The sequence below is a fragment of the Cryptomeria japonica genome, chromosome 5 (assembly GCF_030272615.1).
Source record: "Cryptomeria japonica chromosome 5, Sugi_1.0, whole genome shotgun sequence".
Classification (NCBI taxonomy): domain Eukaryota; kingdom Viridiplantae; phylum Streptophyta; class Pinopsida; order Cupressales; family Cupressaceae; genus Cryptomeria; species Cryptomeria japonica.
Genome location: NC_081409.1, coordinates 220,917,781 through 220,936,056, shown reverse-complemented (window position 1 = coordinate 220,936,056; position 18,276 = coordinate 220,917,781). Strand labels below are relative to the sequence as shown.

At 35.4% G+C, this 18,276-nt stretch overlaps 1 protein-coding gene across 1 annotated transcript; it reads right to left on the bottom strand.

Annotated features, from left to right (window-relative positions):
- Positions 1 to 13,401: 13,401 nt before the first annotated feature.
- On the bottom strand, positions 13,402 to 15,180 carry LOC131875828 (uncharacterized). Its single transcript, XM_059220514.1, has 3 exons — positions 14,916 to 15,180; positions 14,573 to 14,702; positions 13,402 to 14,350 (listed from the first exon to the last, which is right to left on the bottom strand). The coding sequence occupies exons 1-3, from the start codon at positions 15,178 to 15,180 to the stop codon at positions 13,402 to 13,404; spliced, it is 1,344 nt and encodes a 447-aa protein (XP_059076497.1).
- Positions 15,181 to 18,276: the final 3,096 nt, after the last annotated feature.

Below are 18,276 nucleotides of genomic sequence, written 5' to 3'. Positions count from 1 at the left end.
CTAGGTGATTTAATAGATCACTTTGATGATTTTAATGAAAATGAAAAAGAGGAGGTTGAACAGGAAGTCATCAAATACCTGTGTGTTAATGACTGGTCGCCATCAGAAATTAGATCGGTGACACCTGATTCTTTATACAATTATTTGGATAACAGATGGTGCATTGCCATTGAGAAAGAACAAGAAATAAGGGAAAAAGTCTTTGCACAATACTTTCTTGATGTGTCAAACTCTGAGCTATATGAGATCATGGATAAGAACAAGGGCTCTTCTTCATAAGAAGGAGAAGACTCTGGCTACTAGAAGGAAGAATTACTGAAGTGGAAAAGGACACGCATCAGTATATGAAAACTGTTGTCCATATTTACCAAGTAACTAAAGACAATAAGAAGGCTGATCTAGAACCGGGCCAATCCTCAGCCAAACCGGATGAGGTATTTGATGGTGAAGGAGAAAGAGTTATAGACCAAGTTGACCCTATTGATGTAGATGTATTGGATGTTGAAGATGATACTCCGAAAGCAGGAAAGGAGAAAATGGAAAAGGAAAACAAAGAGAAGGAGAAATAGGAAGAGGAACAAGCTGAGAAAGAGCAAGCGACAAAAGAAAAGAAAGAAGAAGATAAGAGGAAAGAGGTAGAGAAAAAGAAAGAATAGAAGAAGAGAAAAGAAGAGGAAAAGAGGAAACAAGAAGAGGAAAAGAAGAAACAAGAAGAGGAGAAAAGGAAACAAGCAGAAGAGAAGAGGAAACAAGAGGAAGATCAGAGGAAACATGAAGAGGAGAAGAGGAAACAAGAGGAAGAATAGAGGAAATAGGAAGAGGAGAAGAGGAAACAAGAGGAAGAACAATAGAAATAGGAAGAGGAGAAGAGGAAAGAAATGGAGAAGCAGGAAAAGGAGCAAAGGAAGAAAGAAGCGGGTAAGAAGAAAGTAGAAGAGGAGAAGGAAGCAGAAAAGAGTGCATAGGCGGAGACTCCTAAGGCAACCAGTGGTCTAGCCAAACCGGTTGACCTCACTAGTCCAATTGATCTTCAATCTACAGATGAATTGGAGTTGCTTCAAAGTATCAAATTGGCACAAGAGAGATTGGAAGCACTAAGGAGGAGGAAGGAATAGGATGTCATTCAAACTGTGGTTGACACCCTCACCAGTTTGATTCCCGGTACTAACATTCATGTTAGTTTGATGAGAGGGGGGGTGAATCAGATACACTCAAAATTCAAACTCTTAAACAGATTAAACCTCAGTAGAACTTACTTGATATGCAACTATGATTGTAAATCATTTAAACTCATAAAATGATAAACTTGAAACATCAAAACACATTAAACACCAGATTTAAAGTGGAAAACCAAATAGGGAAAAACCATTGTGGGATTTCAGACCCACAAAGAAAATATACTCTTCTAGAGTATGCTCGGTTAAAAGCCAATCCTGTTAAAGATTACATAAACACATTGCTAGATGTGACCCGATCAAGGGATTTCCCTCAGATCTATTAGAATCTTGCACTTTGTTAGAAGTGACCTTGTCAAAGGATTTCAAACACTCAATTAGAATGTTACCTTGTTAGAGGATTTACAAATAAGACTGTTAGGTCCACTCGGTTAAGAGATTTCCTATCACTTACAAAAATAAATAACAGTAACAAAATATATCTACAACTTCACATCTGAAATGTTAAAGCAGACTCTATGTGCTCAAAATAAACTTGTCATAAGACTTATCTTCCTCCTTGCTGGGCTTCTCACTCTATTCTTCAATCATATCTTCAATCTTTTGTACTTGGTGATCACTTTAGCAGCATCACTATTCTTCTATTTTCCCGCATACTTTGTTCATCAACTATTCCTTATTTATAAGCAATTCCTAACTGCTTAATCTCCTTAATCACATTTTCCATTATTAATCTTAGCCATCATATCTTCAAACTTGACTAGGTTCGTTGAATCCTTTGAACTGAAAAATGTTTTATCTTGCCTTGGAACTTGTATTCCTTCCTTGGTACTTGTGCTTGGTTAAGGTCGTTCAATCTGTGTTGTAGATCTACCTCTTGAATTTTCATTGCCATGGATCCTTAACAAACTCCTTGCACGACATTCCAATCTTCTATATATCTCTAGCTCATTGGCATCTTTCATCTAATAATGTATTTATTCATCCAATGTGTTTTGTTACTGATCGGTTGATGCTCGGTTAATACTGAACTTTACTCGGTAGACATTCTATATTTGTCTTGGTTCATAGCTTGGTGTATATCAACTCAGTGACTTCTTTCTTCTGTAACCAACACTTATAACCTCAAACTTTACCGACTGGCTCCTTGCTCGGTAAAATAGAATAGTATCAAACCTTTACTCATTCTATTCCATGAAAACTTTTCTCCTTCTTATTTAGTCTTCGAATACACATATATAGGATATCAAAACAATCAAAATAACATAATCTCATCACTGTCGGACTCGGTAATAGTTGTCCATTGAATAACTTATTACTCCCCTTCATTTTCACATTCTTTCTGTGTCACTTATCGACATCTTTATACTCATCAAAACATACTCTTTAAGATATGGCAACATCATACTGAATCAGAAAATCAATTGCTTGACATCAATGACAAAATAATATCATTAAGACATTAATCATCCTTTATCAATTATATAATCAATCTCCAACAACCTTCTCAATATCCTCATACCAACAAACCTATTGTAATGCCAACAATCTCCCCCTTTGGCATTGATGGTAATACCAACTTGATTTATTCCAATTGATTCAAAATGTTGTAATTTTTCTCCTGTTATCCTTGAGCTATAAACTTCTCTTGTAGTCTTCTCCCCCTGTCATTAGTCTTCTCCCCCTTTGACAACAATGCCAAAAGTAAAACTAATCCATGATTACTTCCCCTATGAAGTAATTTCCTTGTTGTTAAAACATATACAAATGTACCATCTTATTCTCGGTCAGAGCATCTTGTCTTCATTCACTATTTCTTGCACAACTTTAGAAAACCTCCTAAAGTGTGTAAATCAGCATCAACTCACAAATAGTATTCTGTAGAGTCATAGAATTGATGCTTTCACCAAACTCTGTCAGTGAGTACTAGATAGGGGTAGAACCCCTAACTTGCTTCTGAGATACTCAAAAGTGTCCCTTGGCAGTGGCTTTGTGAAGATGTCTGCTATTTGTTCCTTTGTGCTAACATATTCTAGCACAACTTCCTTTTCTTGAGCTTCTTCTCTTAGATAATTATACTTTATAAAAATATGCTTTGTCTTAGAGTGCATTACCAGATTTTTTGAAATGTTAATAGCAATAGTATTATCAAAAAATATAGTTACTGGCTCGGTAACTATCTCATTCATACCTTCCAACAGTTGTTTGATCCATGCTATATTGGTACAGTTCAATGCTGCAGTGACATATTCAGCTTCAGCTGTTGGCTGTGAAATGCATCCTTGTTTCTTGCTAAGCCAACTCACTAGTCTTTCTCCCAAAAAGAAAGCTCTACCACTTGTGCTTTTCCTATCATCAATATTTCCTACCCAATCAACATTAGTGTAGACTTTTAAGTCAAAATCATTCCTCTTTTTATATAGTAAACTATAATCTTCAATGCCTTTCAAGTATCTGAAAATTCTCTTGATTGTTGTCATATGGGTTTCTTTGGGATCTGCAGAAAATCTTGCAGCTATACCTACTGCATGTGCTATATCAGGCCTGCTATGAACTACATATTGCAACTTTCCAATCATAGATCGGTAAAGTGTCTCATCAACAGATGCAGATTCATCATTCTTTGATAGTTTACAATTAGTAGTCATAGGAGTACTTACAGGTTTAGAATCCTCCATTCCAAATTTCTTCAAGATTTCCTTTATATACTTGGATTGAGTAATGAAAATCCCATTTTTCATTTGCAGTATTTGTAAACCTATAAAATACTTTATTTCACCGATTAATGACGTCTCAAATTCTTTGCACATTTCATTTCCAAAGTTCTTGCATAAAGAATCATTTCCACAAAAAATAATATCATCAACAAATATGGCTAAAATCAGTATTCCATTATCCTTATCATTCTTCATAAACATGTTGCTATTTTCACTAGTCCTCATAAATCCAATCTTTATTAAGTAAGAGTGCAACCTTTCATACCATGCTCTAGGTGCTTGCTTTAGGCCATATAAAGCTTTGTTCAACTTACATACCTGATCTTTATTCTTCTCTTCAATAAATCCTTCAGGCTACTCAATGTAGACTGCTTCTTCTAGTATACCATTCAAAAATGCAGATTTAACATCCATTTGATATACCTTGAAATTTTTGTAAGCAGCATATGCCAACAATGTTCTCACTCCCTCAAGTCTTGCTAGAGGTGCAAAAGTCATCAGACATATCAGAAATGATATCAGACATGTGTTCTGTCTCAATTTGTTCCTTTTCATCACTAGGGCATCCTTATCTCCTATAATCTGACTTGATGCATGATTTCTTCTGACATATTTTGCTAATATATACTTGGTAGGCTTTGTATGATCTTCTTCATCACTCGGTAACTAAGTATTTTCTTCATTTTCTTCATCGGCTTTCTCAATAAGACTTCTTGGTTGTACATATACAAACTCTTCATAATCTTCTGGTTCTTTGCAATTTCCTTCATCATTTCTTTCTACAAATTCATCAATTTTCACATTTGTACTTTCCACTATTTTGTTAGATTATTTGATCAGACATTTAAATGCTTTACTCCTAGAGGAATAACCAAGAAATGTTTCTTCCTCACTTTTTTGATCAAATTTTCCATTTCTGTCATCTTTGTGAACATAACATCTACTTCCAAATATTTTAAAATAACTTACATTTGGTTTCTTGTCATACCAGATTTCATATGGTATCTTCATAGTTCCTTTCTTCAGTTGTACTCGGTTCAGGGTGTAAACTACAGTGCTTATTGCTTCTCTCCAAAATATTTGAGGTACTCTCTTTTCTATCATCAATGTTCAGGCACAATCTACAATTGATCTATTTCTTCTTTCAACTATCCCATTTTGCTATGGTGTTCTCAGTGCAGACACTTGTCTCTTTATACCATGATCATTGCAAAATAAGTTAAATTCATCTGAAATGAACTCTCCTCCTCTATCAGATCTTAGACATTTCAACTGTCTTCTTGTTTCATTTTCAACTCTTGCCTTATACCATTTGAACATTTGAAAGGCTTCTGATTACTCTTTTAAAAACATAACTGACATCATCCTTGAGTAATCATTCACAAATAATATGAAGTGTTTATCACCATAATAACTTTGAACTTTCATAGGACCATAAAGATCAGTGTGCACAAGATCTAAAATTCCTTTAGAAGTGTAAGACTTACTTGTAAATCTTAATTTTTTCATCTTACCCATCTGGCATCCTCGACATATTGCATTCTCAGGTTTTTCCAAGCTCGATAGTCCTCTTACTCGGTGCTTCTTACTTATTTTGATTAGGTTATCAAAATTTACATGACAAAACCTTTTATGCCATAACTAGGTATCTTCTATTTTAGCATATAGACAATTGTTCTGAGTTGAGTCAAGATGAAATGTATTACCTCTTGTTTGAGTCCCAGTAGCAGCCAACTTTCCAAGTTTGTCATGAACTTTGACAATTCCTTTTTGAAATTCTATTTGGTATCCTGTATTGTTTAGCTATGCTACACTCAACAAATTGTATTTCAGACCTTCAACCCAATATACATCATCACATTTAGCATTGTGAAGAAGTTTGAGAGAACATTTACCATTCACCGGACATGGTACATCATTACCAAATCTTACATAACCTCCATCATAGTCTTCTAGTTTTACAAACTTGTGTTTATCACCAGTCATGTGATGTGAGAATCCACTATCTATGATCCAAGAACCATTATTATTTATGTGTGATATTAAGGATTTTTCTTCATACCTTTCTTCATCTGATCCATATTTGATAGCCACATATACAACTTCCTCTGTCTCAGTCCCATCAGATTTATCAGCATTGGATTCCTCATCAGCTACTAGGCATGTATTTCTATCTCTCCTTCTGAAGTCTCGGTGCCCTCTGTATTGGTTGTCTTTCTGTCTATCATCTTGGTATTCTATCTTTCCACTAGATTCTTTGTCAGGATAGTTAGAAGCCATTTATCCAATTTTATCATAGTTAAAACATTTTAAAGGTAACTTTCCTCTATACTTACCTTTGCCTCTCTGTAACCTTCTGGCCAATAATGCTTCAAACTCTTCTTGCTTTTTGATTTCCTCATATAGTTTGTGTACTTCTTCCAAGTTTTTGTGAAATCTCTCACTTGCTCCACTATGATTTCCTTCAGAATACTTATACATTCTATCATTGTAATCATTAGATTCACCAAGATGAAAAGAACTGAATGCAGATTCAACTTTGTTTACCGAAGACCCACTATTATTAAAATTACTTAGCTCAAAAGCATGTAGCTTATCGATAGTAGCATCCAAAGAGACTGGCATGCTTAGTACAGACCTTAATTAATTAATTGTAGAGACTCAAATGGCATAAGCAGGTAGAAGTGTTCTCAACAACTTACTTGTTACATCCTTTTCTTCAATAGTTCCTCCTGCTCCTTTGATTTGATTTACAGTTTCCTTTAAACTTGTACTGTATTGGGTTAAGTTCTCACCTTCATTCATTCTCATGGATTCAAGTTGTTCTCTTAGACTGTCTACTTTTTCTCTTTGAACATGTTCATCACCACCATACACAGATGTGAGCTTATCTCACATAGCTTTGGCATCATTACAACCTTCCAGATCATTAAACTCTGAGTCAGTCAATGCTGATGTTATTTCAATCATTGCTTGAATATGTTCTTGCTTTGCCTTTATTTCTTCCATTGTCATAGGGTAGGTGCTAGGTGTAGTGTAATCATTCTCCATATAATATGTTGCATATTCTCCAATTCCTGATAAGTGTAGCTTCATCCTTTTCTACCATGTGGTGAAACTTGACTTGTTCAACTTTGGCACATCCCTTTTATACATATTCGGATCTTGCCTCAAGTTCCTTTAAACTTTTCTTTCAGAGTTCAAGCTCTGATACCAATTGTTAGTTTGATGAGAGGGGGGGGGGCGGGGGGGTGAATCAGATACACTCAAAAGTCAAACTCTAAAACATATTAAACCTTGGTAGAACTTACTTGATATGCAACTATGATTGTAAATCATTCAAACTCATAAAATGATAAACTTGAAACATCAAAACACATTTAACACCAGATTTAACGTGGAAACCCAAATAGGGAAAAAACACTATGGGATTTCAGACCCACAAAGAAAATATACTCTTCTAGAGTATGCTCGGTTAAAAGCCAATCCTGTTAAAGATTACATAAACACATTGCTCGATGTGACTTGGTCAAGGGATTTCCCTCAGATCTATCAGAATCTTGCACTTTGTTAGAAGTAACCTTGTCAAAGGATTTCAAACAGTCAATTAGAATGATACCTTGCTAGAGGATTTACAAATAAGACTATTAGGTCCACTCGGTTAAGAGATTTCCTGTCACCTACAAAAAAAATAATAGTAATAAAATATATCTGCAACTTCACATCTGAAATGTTAAAGCAGACTCTATGTGCTCAAAATAAATTTGTCATAAGACTTATCTTCCTCCTTGTTGGGCTTCTCACTCTATTCTTCAATCAAATCTTCAATCTTCTGTACTTGGTGATCACTTCAGCAGCATCACTGTTCTTCTATTTTCCCGCATACTTTGTTCATTAACTATTCCTTATTTATAAGCAATTCCTAACCGCTTAATCTCCTTAATCATATTTCCCATGATTAATCTTAGCCATCAGATCTTCAAACTTGATTAGGTTCATTGAATCCTTCGAACTGAAAAATGTTTTATCTTGCCTTGGAACTTATATTCCTTCCTTAGTACTTGTGCTTAGTTAAGACCATTCAATCTGTGTTGTAGATCTACCTCTTGAATTTTCATTTCCATAGATCCTTAACAAACTTCTTGCATGACATTCCAATCTTCTATAAATCTCTAGCTCATTTGCATGTTTCATTTAATAATGTATTTATTCATCCAATGCATTCTGTTACTTCTCGGTTGGCGCTCGATTAATACTGAACTTTACTCGATAGACATTCTATATTTGTCTCGGTTCATAGCTCGGTGTATATCAACTCGGTGACTTCTTTCTTCTGTAACTGACACCGATAACCTCAGACTTTACCGATTGGCTCCTTGCTCGGTAAAATAGAATAGTATCAAACCTTTACTCATTCTATTCCATGAAAACTTTTCTCCTTATTCAGTCTTTGAATACACATATATAGGATATCAAAACAAACAAAATAACATAATCTCATCATTGTCTAACTCAGTAATAGTTGCCCATTGAATAACTTATTACTCCCCTTCATTTTCATATTCTTTCTGTGTCACTTATTGACATCTTTATACTCATCAAAACATACTCTTTAAGATATGGCAACATCATACTGAATCAAAAAATCAATTGCTTGACATCAATGACAAAATAATATCATTAAGATAGTAATCATCCTTTATCAATTATATCATCAATCTCCAACAACCTTCTCAATATCCTCATACCAACAAACCTATTGTAATGCCAACACTTCCCAGTATCGATTCCTCTTTGTCTCAACTTAAACTTTTGTGTACCATTGTAGAGGACCAGGTACAATGCCTAGAAGAAGTTGCTGAGGAAAATGTAAAGAAGAAGCATGACAAGGCACTCAACATTGCCTTAGTCTAGAAACTATATGAGCTTCAGTCTCAACTTCTTAACCAGCAGAAGGATATCAATAGTACTATGGATGAGGGGAAAGTACTGTTGATCAAAATCAGCCAACCCCATCTATTTTGCGATGATGTGCTCACACAAAAAGCTAAACTCCAATCAGATTTGCAGGAATACATAAGCAACATCAAGACACCTTATGATTCCTTCACTACATATGGGCAAACAGTCCATCATTATCAACTTCAGTCTGCCAGGATAGAATTGGAAATCAGCAACCGGTCAAGAGATTTGCAAGAGTTTCAACTAGTTTTATTAGCCATGGTGCAAATTCTTTAGAAGTGCTTTCTTATTGTGGAAGCCTTAACAGTAACTCACGAGATGAGTACCATTGATGCCATGGAAAAATAGGTCTCTGAGATGCAAATTGAAAGTGAGGTTGCTACCTCATTAGTTGAGTCATGGTCATTAGCCATGAAAAAATTTATGCAGGATTTTAAATCGGTTTTTTATAAGTTTCATTCCTTATTGTCATAAACATTTACTCACTTTTATATATAAGGAAATAGGGGTTATTCTGCACTACTTTGTCATTGTTGGCAAAGGGGGAGTAGTATACATTGTTAATTTATGCAAAAAGGGATAGTGTATATGCTTAGGGGGAGTAATTTTGATAATGGCATATTTTTGTAAAAACACTTAGATGTCAAAATTTTCCTAAGTGTTGCCATCAATGCCAAAGGGGGAGATTGTTGGCATTTTGATGATGTTGTGATTGTCATTGATGGACACACACTTTCTTTATGTATGAGTTATGCTCAACCGGTAATTGTTCCAACTAGTATTGTATGTTATCATGTATTATAGTCTTTAGACTATCGGTGTTTTGTAGAAAATGTCTACCGGTCACAATGTGACTGAAGATCTCAAGCAGTATGGAGAACCCAAGCGGTATGCAGACCTCAAGCGGTTCGAGGATCTCAAAGCGGTTCGAAGGAAAAAAGTGGTAGTTAACATTTTCCAGTCTTCACTTTGACAAACCGATAATCGGTATATTGTATGAACCGGTATTACTCTGTTACAAACCAGTATCACTGTAATGTGTGATGAGTTATCATCCACCGACTCTTTGGTGGTGCTGACACTTTGGTGGTAATTTTGTACCATGTCACCAAATGTGTCTAGATGCACTGTACCTAGGAACTTGTAACCTAATTCTTATTGGACCGACATGAAATCATACTCCTTTATAAGGACATCATGTCTAGGGTTTTAGAGGTTGATTTTGTGATCATTGAAGAGAAGATTAGGTATGTGAGAAGAGACAGAGTGTGGATATATTGAAAACTGAAGTAATGTTGGAATGCATTAAGAATGAGCTATCAAGGATCTAACTAAGAAGACTGTGCTATTTGCTAGATCACTCACTTGTTGATTACTCACATCTTCGACAAGTCTGAAACCCTTAACCAGGTAGGCCCAAGAAAGCCTTTGTAAATCCTCTAACAAGGTGGTTCACAACTATGGATCTGAAATCCTCTAACAAGGTAGTCTTTAATAGGACTTATCTCCTAATAAAGATCTAGATTCCTAACAGGATTTGTTCTAGTGAAGAATACTGTAAGACCTTAAAGCATAATTATCTTTCAAGGATGAAATGTTTAAATTTCTGATATCCACACACAGTCTGATGTCACTATTCTTTTTTCTGACTAGGACCAGATTTGATACCCATGTTGAGTGCCTTATGGCCTCAATAATACCAGCATTCCTCATTTTCATCAGTTCCTCCTTCATCTTAGGAGCCAAGGTAGGGTTTATTGGCCTTTTCTTTTGTCTGAAAGGTTTTGCATCAGGCTTCAAAGGTATCTCATATTGGAACAAATCTTCCATGTATGCTTTTGTTGGCATTCTGATGATGTTGTGATTGTCATTGATGGAGACACACTTTCTTTATGTATGAGTTATGCTCAACCGGTGTAGTATGTTATCATGTATTATAGTCTTTAGACTATCGGCATTTTGCAGAAAATGTCTATCGGTCACAATGTGATTGAAGATCTCAAGCAGTATGGAGAACCCAAGCAGTATGGAGACCTCAAGTGGTTCGAGGATCTCAAAGCGGTTTGAAGGAACAAAGCGGTAGTTAACATTTTCAAGTCTTCACTTTGATAAACCGGCAATCAGTATATTGTATGAACTGGTATTACTCTATTACAAATCGGTATCACTATAATGTGTGATGAGTTACCATCCACCGACTCTTTGGTGGTGCCGACACTTTGGTGGTGATTTTGTGTCATGTTACCAAATGTGTCTAGATGCACTGTACCTAGGAACTTGTAACCTTATTCCTATTGGACTGACATCAAATCAGACTCCTTTATAAGGACATCATGTCTAGGGTTTTAGAGATTGAGTGTGCGATCATTGAAGAGAAGATTAGGTATGTGAGAAGAGACAAAGTGTGGATATATTGAAGACTGAAGTAATATTGGAATGCATTAAGAATGAGCTATTAAGGATCTAACTAAGAAGGTTGTGCTATTTGCTAGATCACTCACTTGTTGATTACTCACATCTTGACAAGTCTGAAACCCTTAACCGGGTAGGCCCAGAAAAGCCTTTGTAAATCCTCTAACAAGGTAGTCTTTAACAGGACTTATCTCTTAATAAAGATCTAGATTCCTAACAGGATTTGTTCTGGTGAAGAACATTGTAAGACCTTAATCGGTCTGACCTCAATTGGTCTAGTTTCTATTCTACAGATAGTTACTTGTGAGTCACGACTCACCATGGTTTTTTCCCATTTGGGTTTCCACATCAAATATCTTGTGTTATGGTGCTTGTGCTCTTGTGGGTGAATGCTTTATTTGCTATTTAGTTTGCATTTATCTTAACCGGTTTTATTATAAATCTGTTGTACTGGTTATCTGTTAAACTGTTTAAAAGTTTGAGTGCAGTATTTTTAGATATACTAATTCACCCCCCCCTCCCTCTTAGTATTCATCATCTTTAAGGTCATCATATGACCAAGCGAAAACATGCCTATACTTTCTTAGCAGATTAATCAATTCGGTTCTGATTTTCGGTGTGAGCCTTTTTCCAATATATACTTCTCTTGGATTGATTTCACTTCCCAAGTTTATTTTTTTAACATCCTCACATCCTCCTGAATTAGATCTAAAATTCATTGCATCTTTATCATCAAACATTCTTTCAAGCTCTATCAATCCTTTTGGAATTTTATTTGTTTTTAGCTTCAATACCTCTTGCTCACGTATATTCTCCTTTCCATCTTTATCCTCCACAAGTCCATTCTAATCAATCCACTAGTGCTCATATTGATCCTCACAAAATAAGAATTTCAGCAAATCCCTGTCATCATCAAAAACTTGCCAACTTTTCACATTATCAAGCACTGACGGTCTGGTCTTGATTTCTACTTGGGTAATAACATCCAAAGGGATGCCATTATGCTTCATAGCCAAGTTAGCCATGAAATATACCCAAATAATATTTGATCTTTTAGTCCAATTGATGGAGAAAGCGTCAAATAGTTCAATGCAATCCCATACATCATTCCTGTAATTTCTTAATTTTTCATTTTTTGCAGCGAATTTACCTCTAACCTGTGAAACGGCTAATTCTAAATCACCATAAACTGATAGTAACTTAATGCCATGTTTACTTGCTAATTTAAGTCCTAGTAAAAGGGCCTCATATTCAGAAAAATTGTTAGTACATTCAAAGGATAACAAGAAAGAGTATTTGAATTTATTTTTATTAGGTGAAACAAGTACAACTCCTGCTTCGTTTCCTTCCTTACTACAGGCACCATCAAAGTATAATTTCCAAATTAAGTTCTCATTTTGTTTAACTGTTTGTGTAACTTCATTTATCTCTAAAGGTTTAGAAATACTTACCTAAAAGTTGTCCATATCAGAATGGCAAAAATGAGTTGCTTCATCAGGATCAACTTCTTCTATGAGATATGGAGATCTCGGCTCTCTATTTATTCTCATCGTTCTCCCTTCTACTATAATAGTAGCATAGTATAGATCGAGCTAAACATGACCAATCACCATATTTGACCATTGTCGGGACAACAACATTCCGTAGTTTGCAAGAACTTGTACCACTGTGATGTCTATCTTATATGTTGTATCCGGGCAAGCTAGAAACCTGAACTCTACCTCTTTCATAATACCCACCACCGGTATGAACCTATTGTCCATGGCATAGCACTTACCATAAGGTGTGTCAACATGCATCCCCAGCTCTCTCATGACATCTTTAGGAATGATGTTAACCACTGTCCCTGAATCTATCATACAATTCTTGACCATTTTATTATTAATTAACAATGTCAAATAGAATGGATCAACTTGTGTGAGATTTTTCATGATAGATGTCCCTAAGTAAATTACTGGAGGATCCTCTTTTCACTTAGCAACATTTTTATTTAGATCCCTAACGTTTGATATAATCTTCAACGTCTCATCTTTATATTCTAGAAATTTCATTACTTCAAGCAAGGGCATAGAAATTTTTACCCGAGACAATGCTTGGGACATAAAAGTTGCATAGTTTGAAGAAGGCTTACTAATTTATTTTTTCTCCACTGGCTTGAGAAGCTTTGGCATTTCAATTGTCTTATTCTTTTCCAACTCTGTCTCTTTTTTGGCACCAGCATCCTTACTCATGGCTACGTTATTTTTTGTCCCATCAGATTTTGTGACTTTGGCAAAGATACCCTCTGGCTTGCCCTTCTCATTGTTAACATTCCTATTCCTCAACTGATAATTTCTTTTCACTTGTTCTATAGCTGCGACAATGAAGGTTTTATTTTCTTCTTCAGTCTGGTTTCTCAAAGAAGGCACTGCTTCTTCTTGAAACAGTTTTCTCAAAGCAGGGATATCTTCATCATCATCGAAAAAAACCTGTTGTATGCTATATTGCAAATTCTCTCTTTTTTGATGCACATCAGAATATTCTTCTTCTTTAGATAAATCATCATTTCTCCCCCAATATGGCTCAGATGATAGGGCATTCATAGTTGGTTCATAATCCTCATTTTCATTCTCTTTTTCTATCAAACCCTGGGCAATCATGCATTGTTCTGTAGCATGAGGCAGATTACATACATCACACCATGGATACTCCTCTACAAAATTTGTGACTTTCTTTAATGGATCAGGAGTCTCTTTGTTTGTATTAGGTTTTACTGGTTTTCCATCTTTCCAATTTGTATTGTATGGCATGTCACGCAATCTTGGTCTATTGTAATTCATTTGCTTATTGTTCCTATATGGTGGCCTTTCATTAGGATTTTTCTTACCTTTCAGGTCCTTAAGAATGTCCATGATCTGAGTGAGATCATCTTTCTTTGGATTCTTGGGGTTATGCAACTTTGGATCATCTCTCTTAGCAACCTTCCCAGCAACCTTACTATTATTTTCAATATTAGCAGTTGTTTTGAATGCTTGCTGCAAGGTGTCAGGTCTATTAGACAAAATCTCATAATGAATTTTTTTGTCAAAGGCACTCAAATAAAAGCTAATAAAAAATGAATCAACAGGTGTAACATCCCTGGGTATTCTATTTAATACTTTATTAAACCTTTTATTAAATTCAACAACTAATTCATTTTGATTTTTTCCTATACTTGTCAATTCATGAGATGCAAATGAAGGATCATTGTGATCTCCAAATTCTTCCAAGAATAGTGTTACAAATTTCTGCAAGCTGCAAATATATCTATCAGGAAGGCTTCTATACCATTCTCTTGCATCCTCTGTTAGAGACTGAATGAACAACTTCATGAATACATCTTCATGAGGAATCTCGAATTCTTCGATGATATTTTTTACATTGACCACATGTTGCTCTACTACATCAACTTCATTTCCTTAGAATTTGGGGATTTCTAACCTTAAATCATTTGTAATTTGATTTAGATAACCAATAATACCAGTGAAGTCCAAATTTTTGTATCTTTCAATGATTAACGGTTGTCTGCCAATATGATGGTTATTCTGATTGTTCATAATTCCTCTATTGAATCCACCATTGTTGCCATAATTTTCATTGTTCCCATTGTTTCCACCACCATTATTATTACCATTGTTGTTGTTCCTATCTCCACCATTGCCACTTCCATCATTGTCATTGTTGCCTCTATTATGTCTATTATTTTGATCGCTACCATATCCATTATTCGCCACATGGTTACCCCTATTTGTGTTATTACAAGTCATATCATCTCTCCTATCTCCATTTCTCCTTCCATCCTTTGGTCTCTCTTCACTTTGATCCCTATGCACATCCCTCCATCTTCTATTCTCATTCACCAGTGGGTTATCATAAGTTACAAAAGGCTGGTCCATTTTTCTCATATGAGGGGGACTATATTTTGGAACTACTTGTTTTCTTGTTTCACCTCTCTCTTCTCCTACTTTATTTATTTTGGGGCTTGAAATATTATTTCTCTATTCCTAGTTTCTGTAACACCCAATCGGGTTGCCTTTTAAGTTCCCTCGCCATCTTGGCATCATCAACACTCATATCAGCCATTTTAAGAATAAGATCATCCCATTGTATTTCCTCTTTTTCCTTAGCATTCATGATCTCATCATGGCCATGCATATTATCCTTTGTATTTATTTTGTAGAAAGGGTTTTCTTCCCTATTTTTAGATATGCCAGCAGATGAAGAATCTTCCTCTCTGCTAGGAAATTTCTTATATCCTTCAAATGCCATGTTTGATTTCTTTCCTTTGTTCCTTTTCTTGGGACTCAGTTGAACAAGATCTTCTTTCTCTTTATGCAGAGACCTCCTCCCTTGCATCAATTTTATTGATAAATGTCTAGGGGTCTCTCTTATTTTTTTAAAATACCAATTATCATTCATGAATTGAAATCTAGAGTCACCACCTCCTAAGAGGAAAATATTACTACTTAACTGATCTTCTGGGATCTATCCTCCATTAGAGTCTAAAACAAACTACCAAAGATTTTGAGAACTATGTATAACAACTCCCCAGCAGAGTCGCCAATCTATTGCTGCCCAAAACCACAGATTGGAAAACCAAAAGACTTTGCCAAATCCTCAAGTAATCCAATCAGTCTTGGCCAACGAATAGGGATGGTCGAAGACCAAATCCCTCTGCTCTTTAGGCTCTACTAAACCCAGGTGGGTGTGCCTCTTCCTCTCCAGCACAAAATAGGTTATTTATAGTGGATTTAAACTTTGCTAAGACAGTTCTTTGTAAGAATGGCAATAATTTCTTGCTACTATTGAATACTTTTATTTAAGTGCTTTTTGAAATTGAAAACTGAATGTGAAGATAACTGTATATAAAATTTGTAGTATTTTGGAAATAAAATGCTTTCAGGAAATTCAAGAAATATGCAATAGAATAGTTCAAAAGGTTTCAGAAGAATGCTTCTCTCTCAAGAACCTTATGCATATCAAATCAGAATCTTGGAGAATGAATAACAGACGAGTGCCTCTATCTCAGAATATATATGATACTTTGTGGACAAATAGCTTTATCAACTCATGAGACAATATTAATAATCACTGTAATGGCTCAGTATGTGTCACATAAACAATAAGAACCCAATCTCACATTTAATGTAACAGCATGTAATTCACATTATAGCAAATCCTTAAACAAATTTATCAAGAGGACAAAGAATGTTTCATCAACACAGAAAGTAGACAGTACATTTGAAGTAGAAACAATGACTCTTGAATATTAATCTCTGAGAAATGACAGTATAAAAAAGCTACACTAGGAGATACTTCATTACAATTTTCTTGCACAAAAATGATACTTCTTCTTCCTATAAAATATCCTAATACATATGACTTTCAATCCCTACAGCAGTATGATGTTCCCCCCCAAAAAAACTATGACCCTTTTTGATACAAAATGACTCAATACAAATACATATGCTGAAAGACACGAATGAAAGGACACACCTTTTCATTATCTTAACAACTAACTGAATAGTAATTAAAAAGCCTAACTAATATATCAATTATATTACACAAACTAAAACACAACACTAAGACTTTCGATCCAGCCGTCGTCCACTTTTTTGAATATGCCGCAAGTAGCTCGGATCCTTGTATGTTGTAGTATTGAAGATCACATCCTTCGCTACATTCTTGATCACATAAAAATTCTCCAATTGATCGGTCATGTCATTCATGTCAAGGACATTTGTTCTGGTGATGGTTTGGGCTGCACTAAGCATAGACTTGCACTCTAAGATCCATACGGTTTTGTCTTTGATCACTCCTGCATCATCTACTAGTTTGGGAACCCCATGCTGAACAATCTACTGGCATTTGTCAAATTCAGACTTCAATTCCTTTGTAACTTCCTCATGTGTAACAAGCACACCCTGCACCTTCTTCTTTACTTTCTCTTTGGTTGATGCATCTTGTAACAACATGTCGAGTCTATCTCAAATTTTTGTGTGTGAAGCCATATTGTCCATGTTCCTCTGATATTCATCCTAGAATTCATTCAATGCTTTGTCCATATTGTCATATCTCCTACTTAGCAACACACAAGCGGTATCGGCCCTAATGCTTCTCATCTCTTTTTTCAACTTATTGTGTTCATAAGATAGATTTTCAATTATTTTCTTCCATTGGCCTCTTGAATCTGTAATTTGGGGAACCGGGTGCCCACTCCTCTTAAGGGTCTCTTCATATAAAGCCTTATACTTATTCTTCTCTGCTATCTCATATTTCATTTGGGCCTTATTGAATTTTGAAATATTAATGCCCATGTTAGTTGTGACCATAGGATCTACTTCTCCAACTTTCAAGGTCATCATGTGACCAAAAGCTTTATCTACATCAATGATTTTTGGCCTTTTATTTGGAGGATATAAGGCCCACAATAACATTTCTTCCTCATTTGGATCATATCTTGATCCAATAAAAATATCTTGCACTCCTTGGATGTTCAATTTCATATCCTTATTAACTGAATGAAACAAAGAATAAAAAATAAATGAAGCACTCAGGTCCCGTCCTAGAAACACAATTATTCCTGTGTCTACTAGCAATTGTCTTCCCTTTTGCGGGGTCATAGTCTTAACTTCTATATCAATGTCTTCCTTCAACCTCCTCATCATTTCTGCTTCATTCTCAAGGGTAACATTTTGCACTGCTTCCCTTAATTTCTTACCCTTGAAGTGGTATAGGAATGATTTGAATTCCTTAGACTTAATGAATTGATCATCAGATACAAAAGAAACATGCTCTTATATTCTTTCATCTATTTTTGCATTCAGAGCAACAATAAGTCTATCCTCTGCTTCTAAGTCCTTCTCCTTCTCAAGTGCATGGAGCTTGGAGACTACTTCATTTTCCCCTGAATTACATTGGGCTAGTTCTCCCTCCATGTTTTCTAATCTCTGCCTTCTTTCCTCTAGCTTCTTCTCCAAGGTCCCCATAAC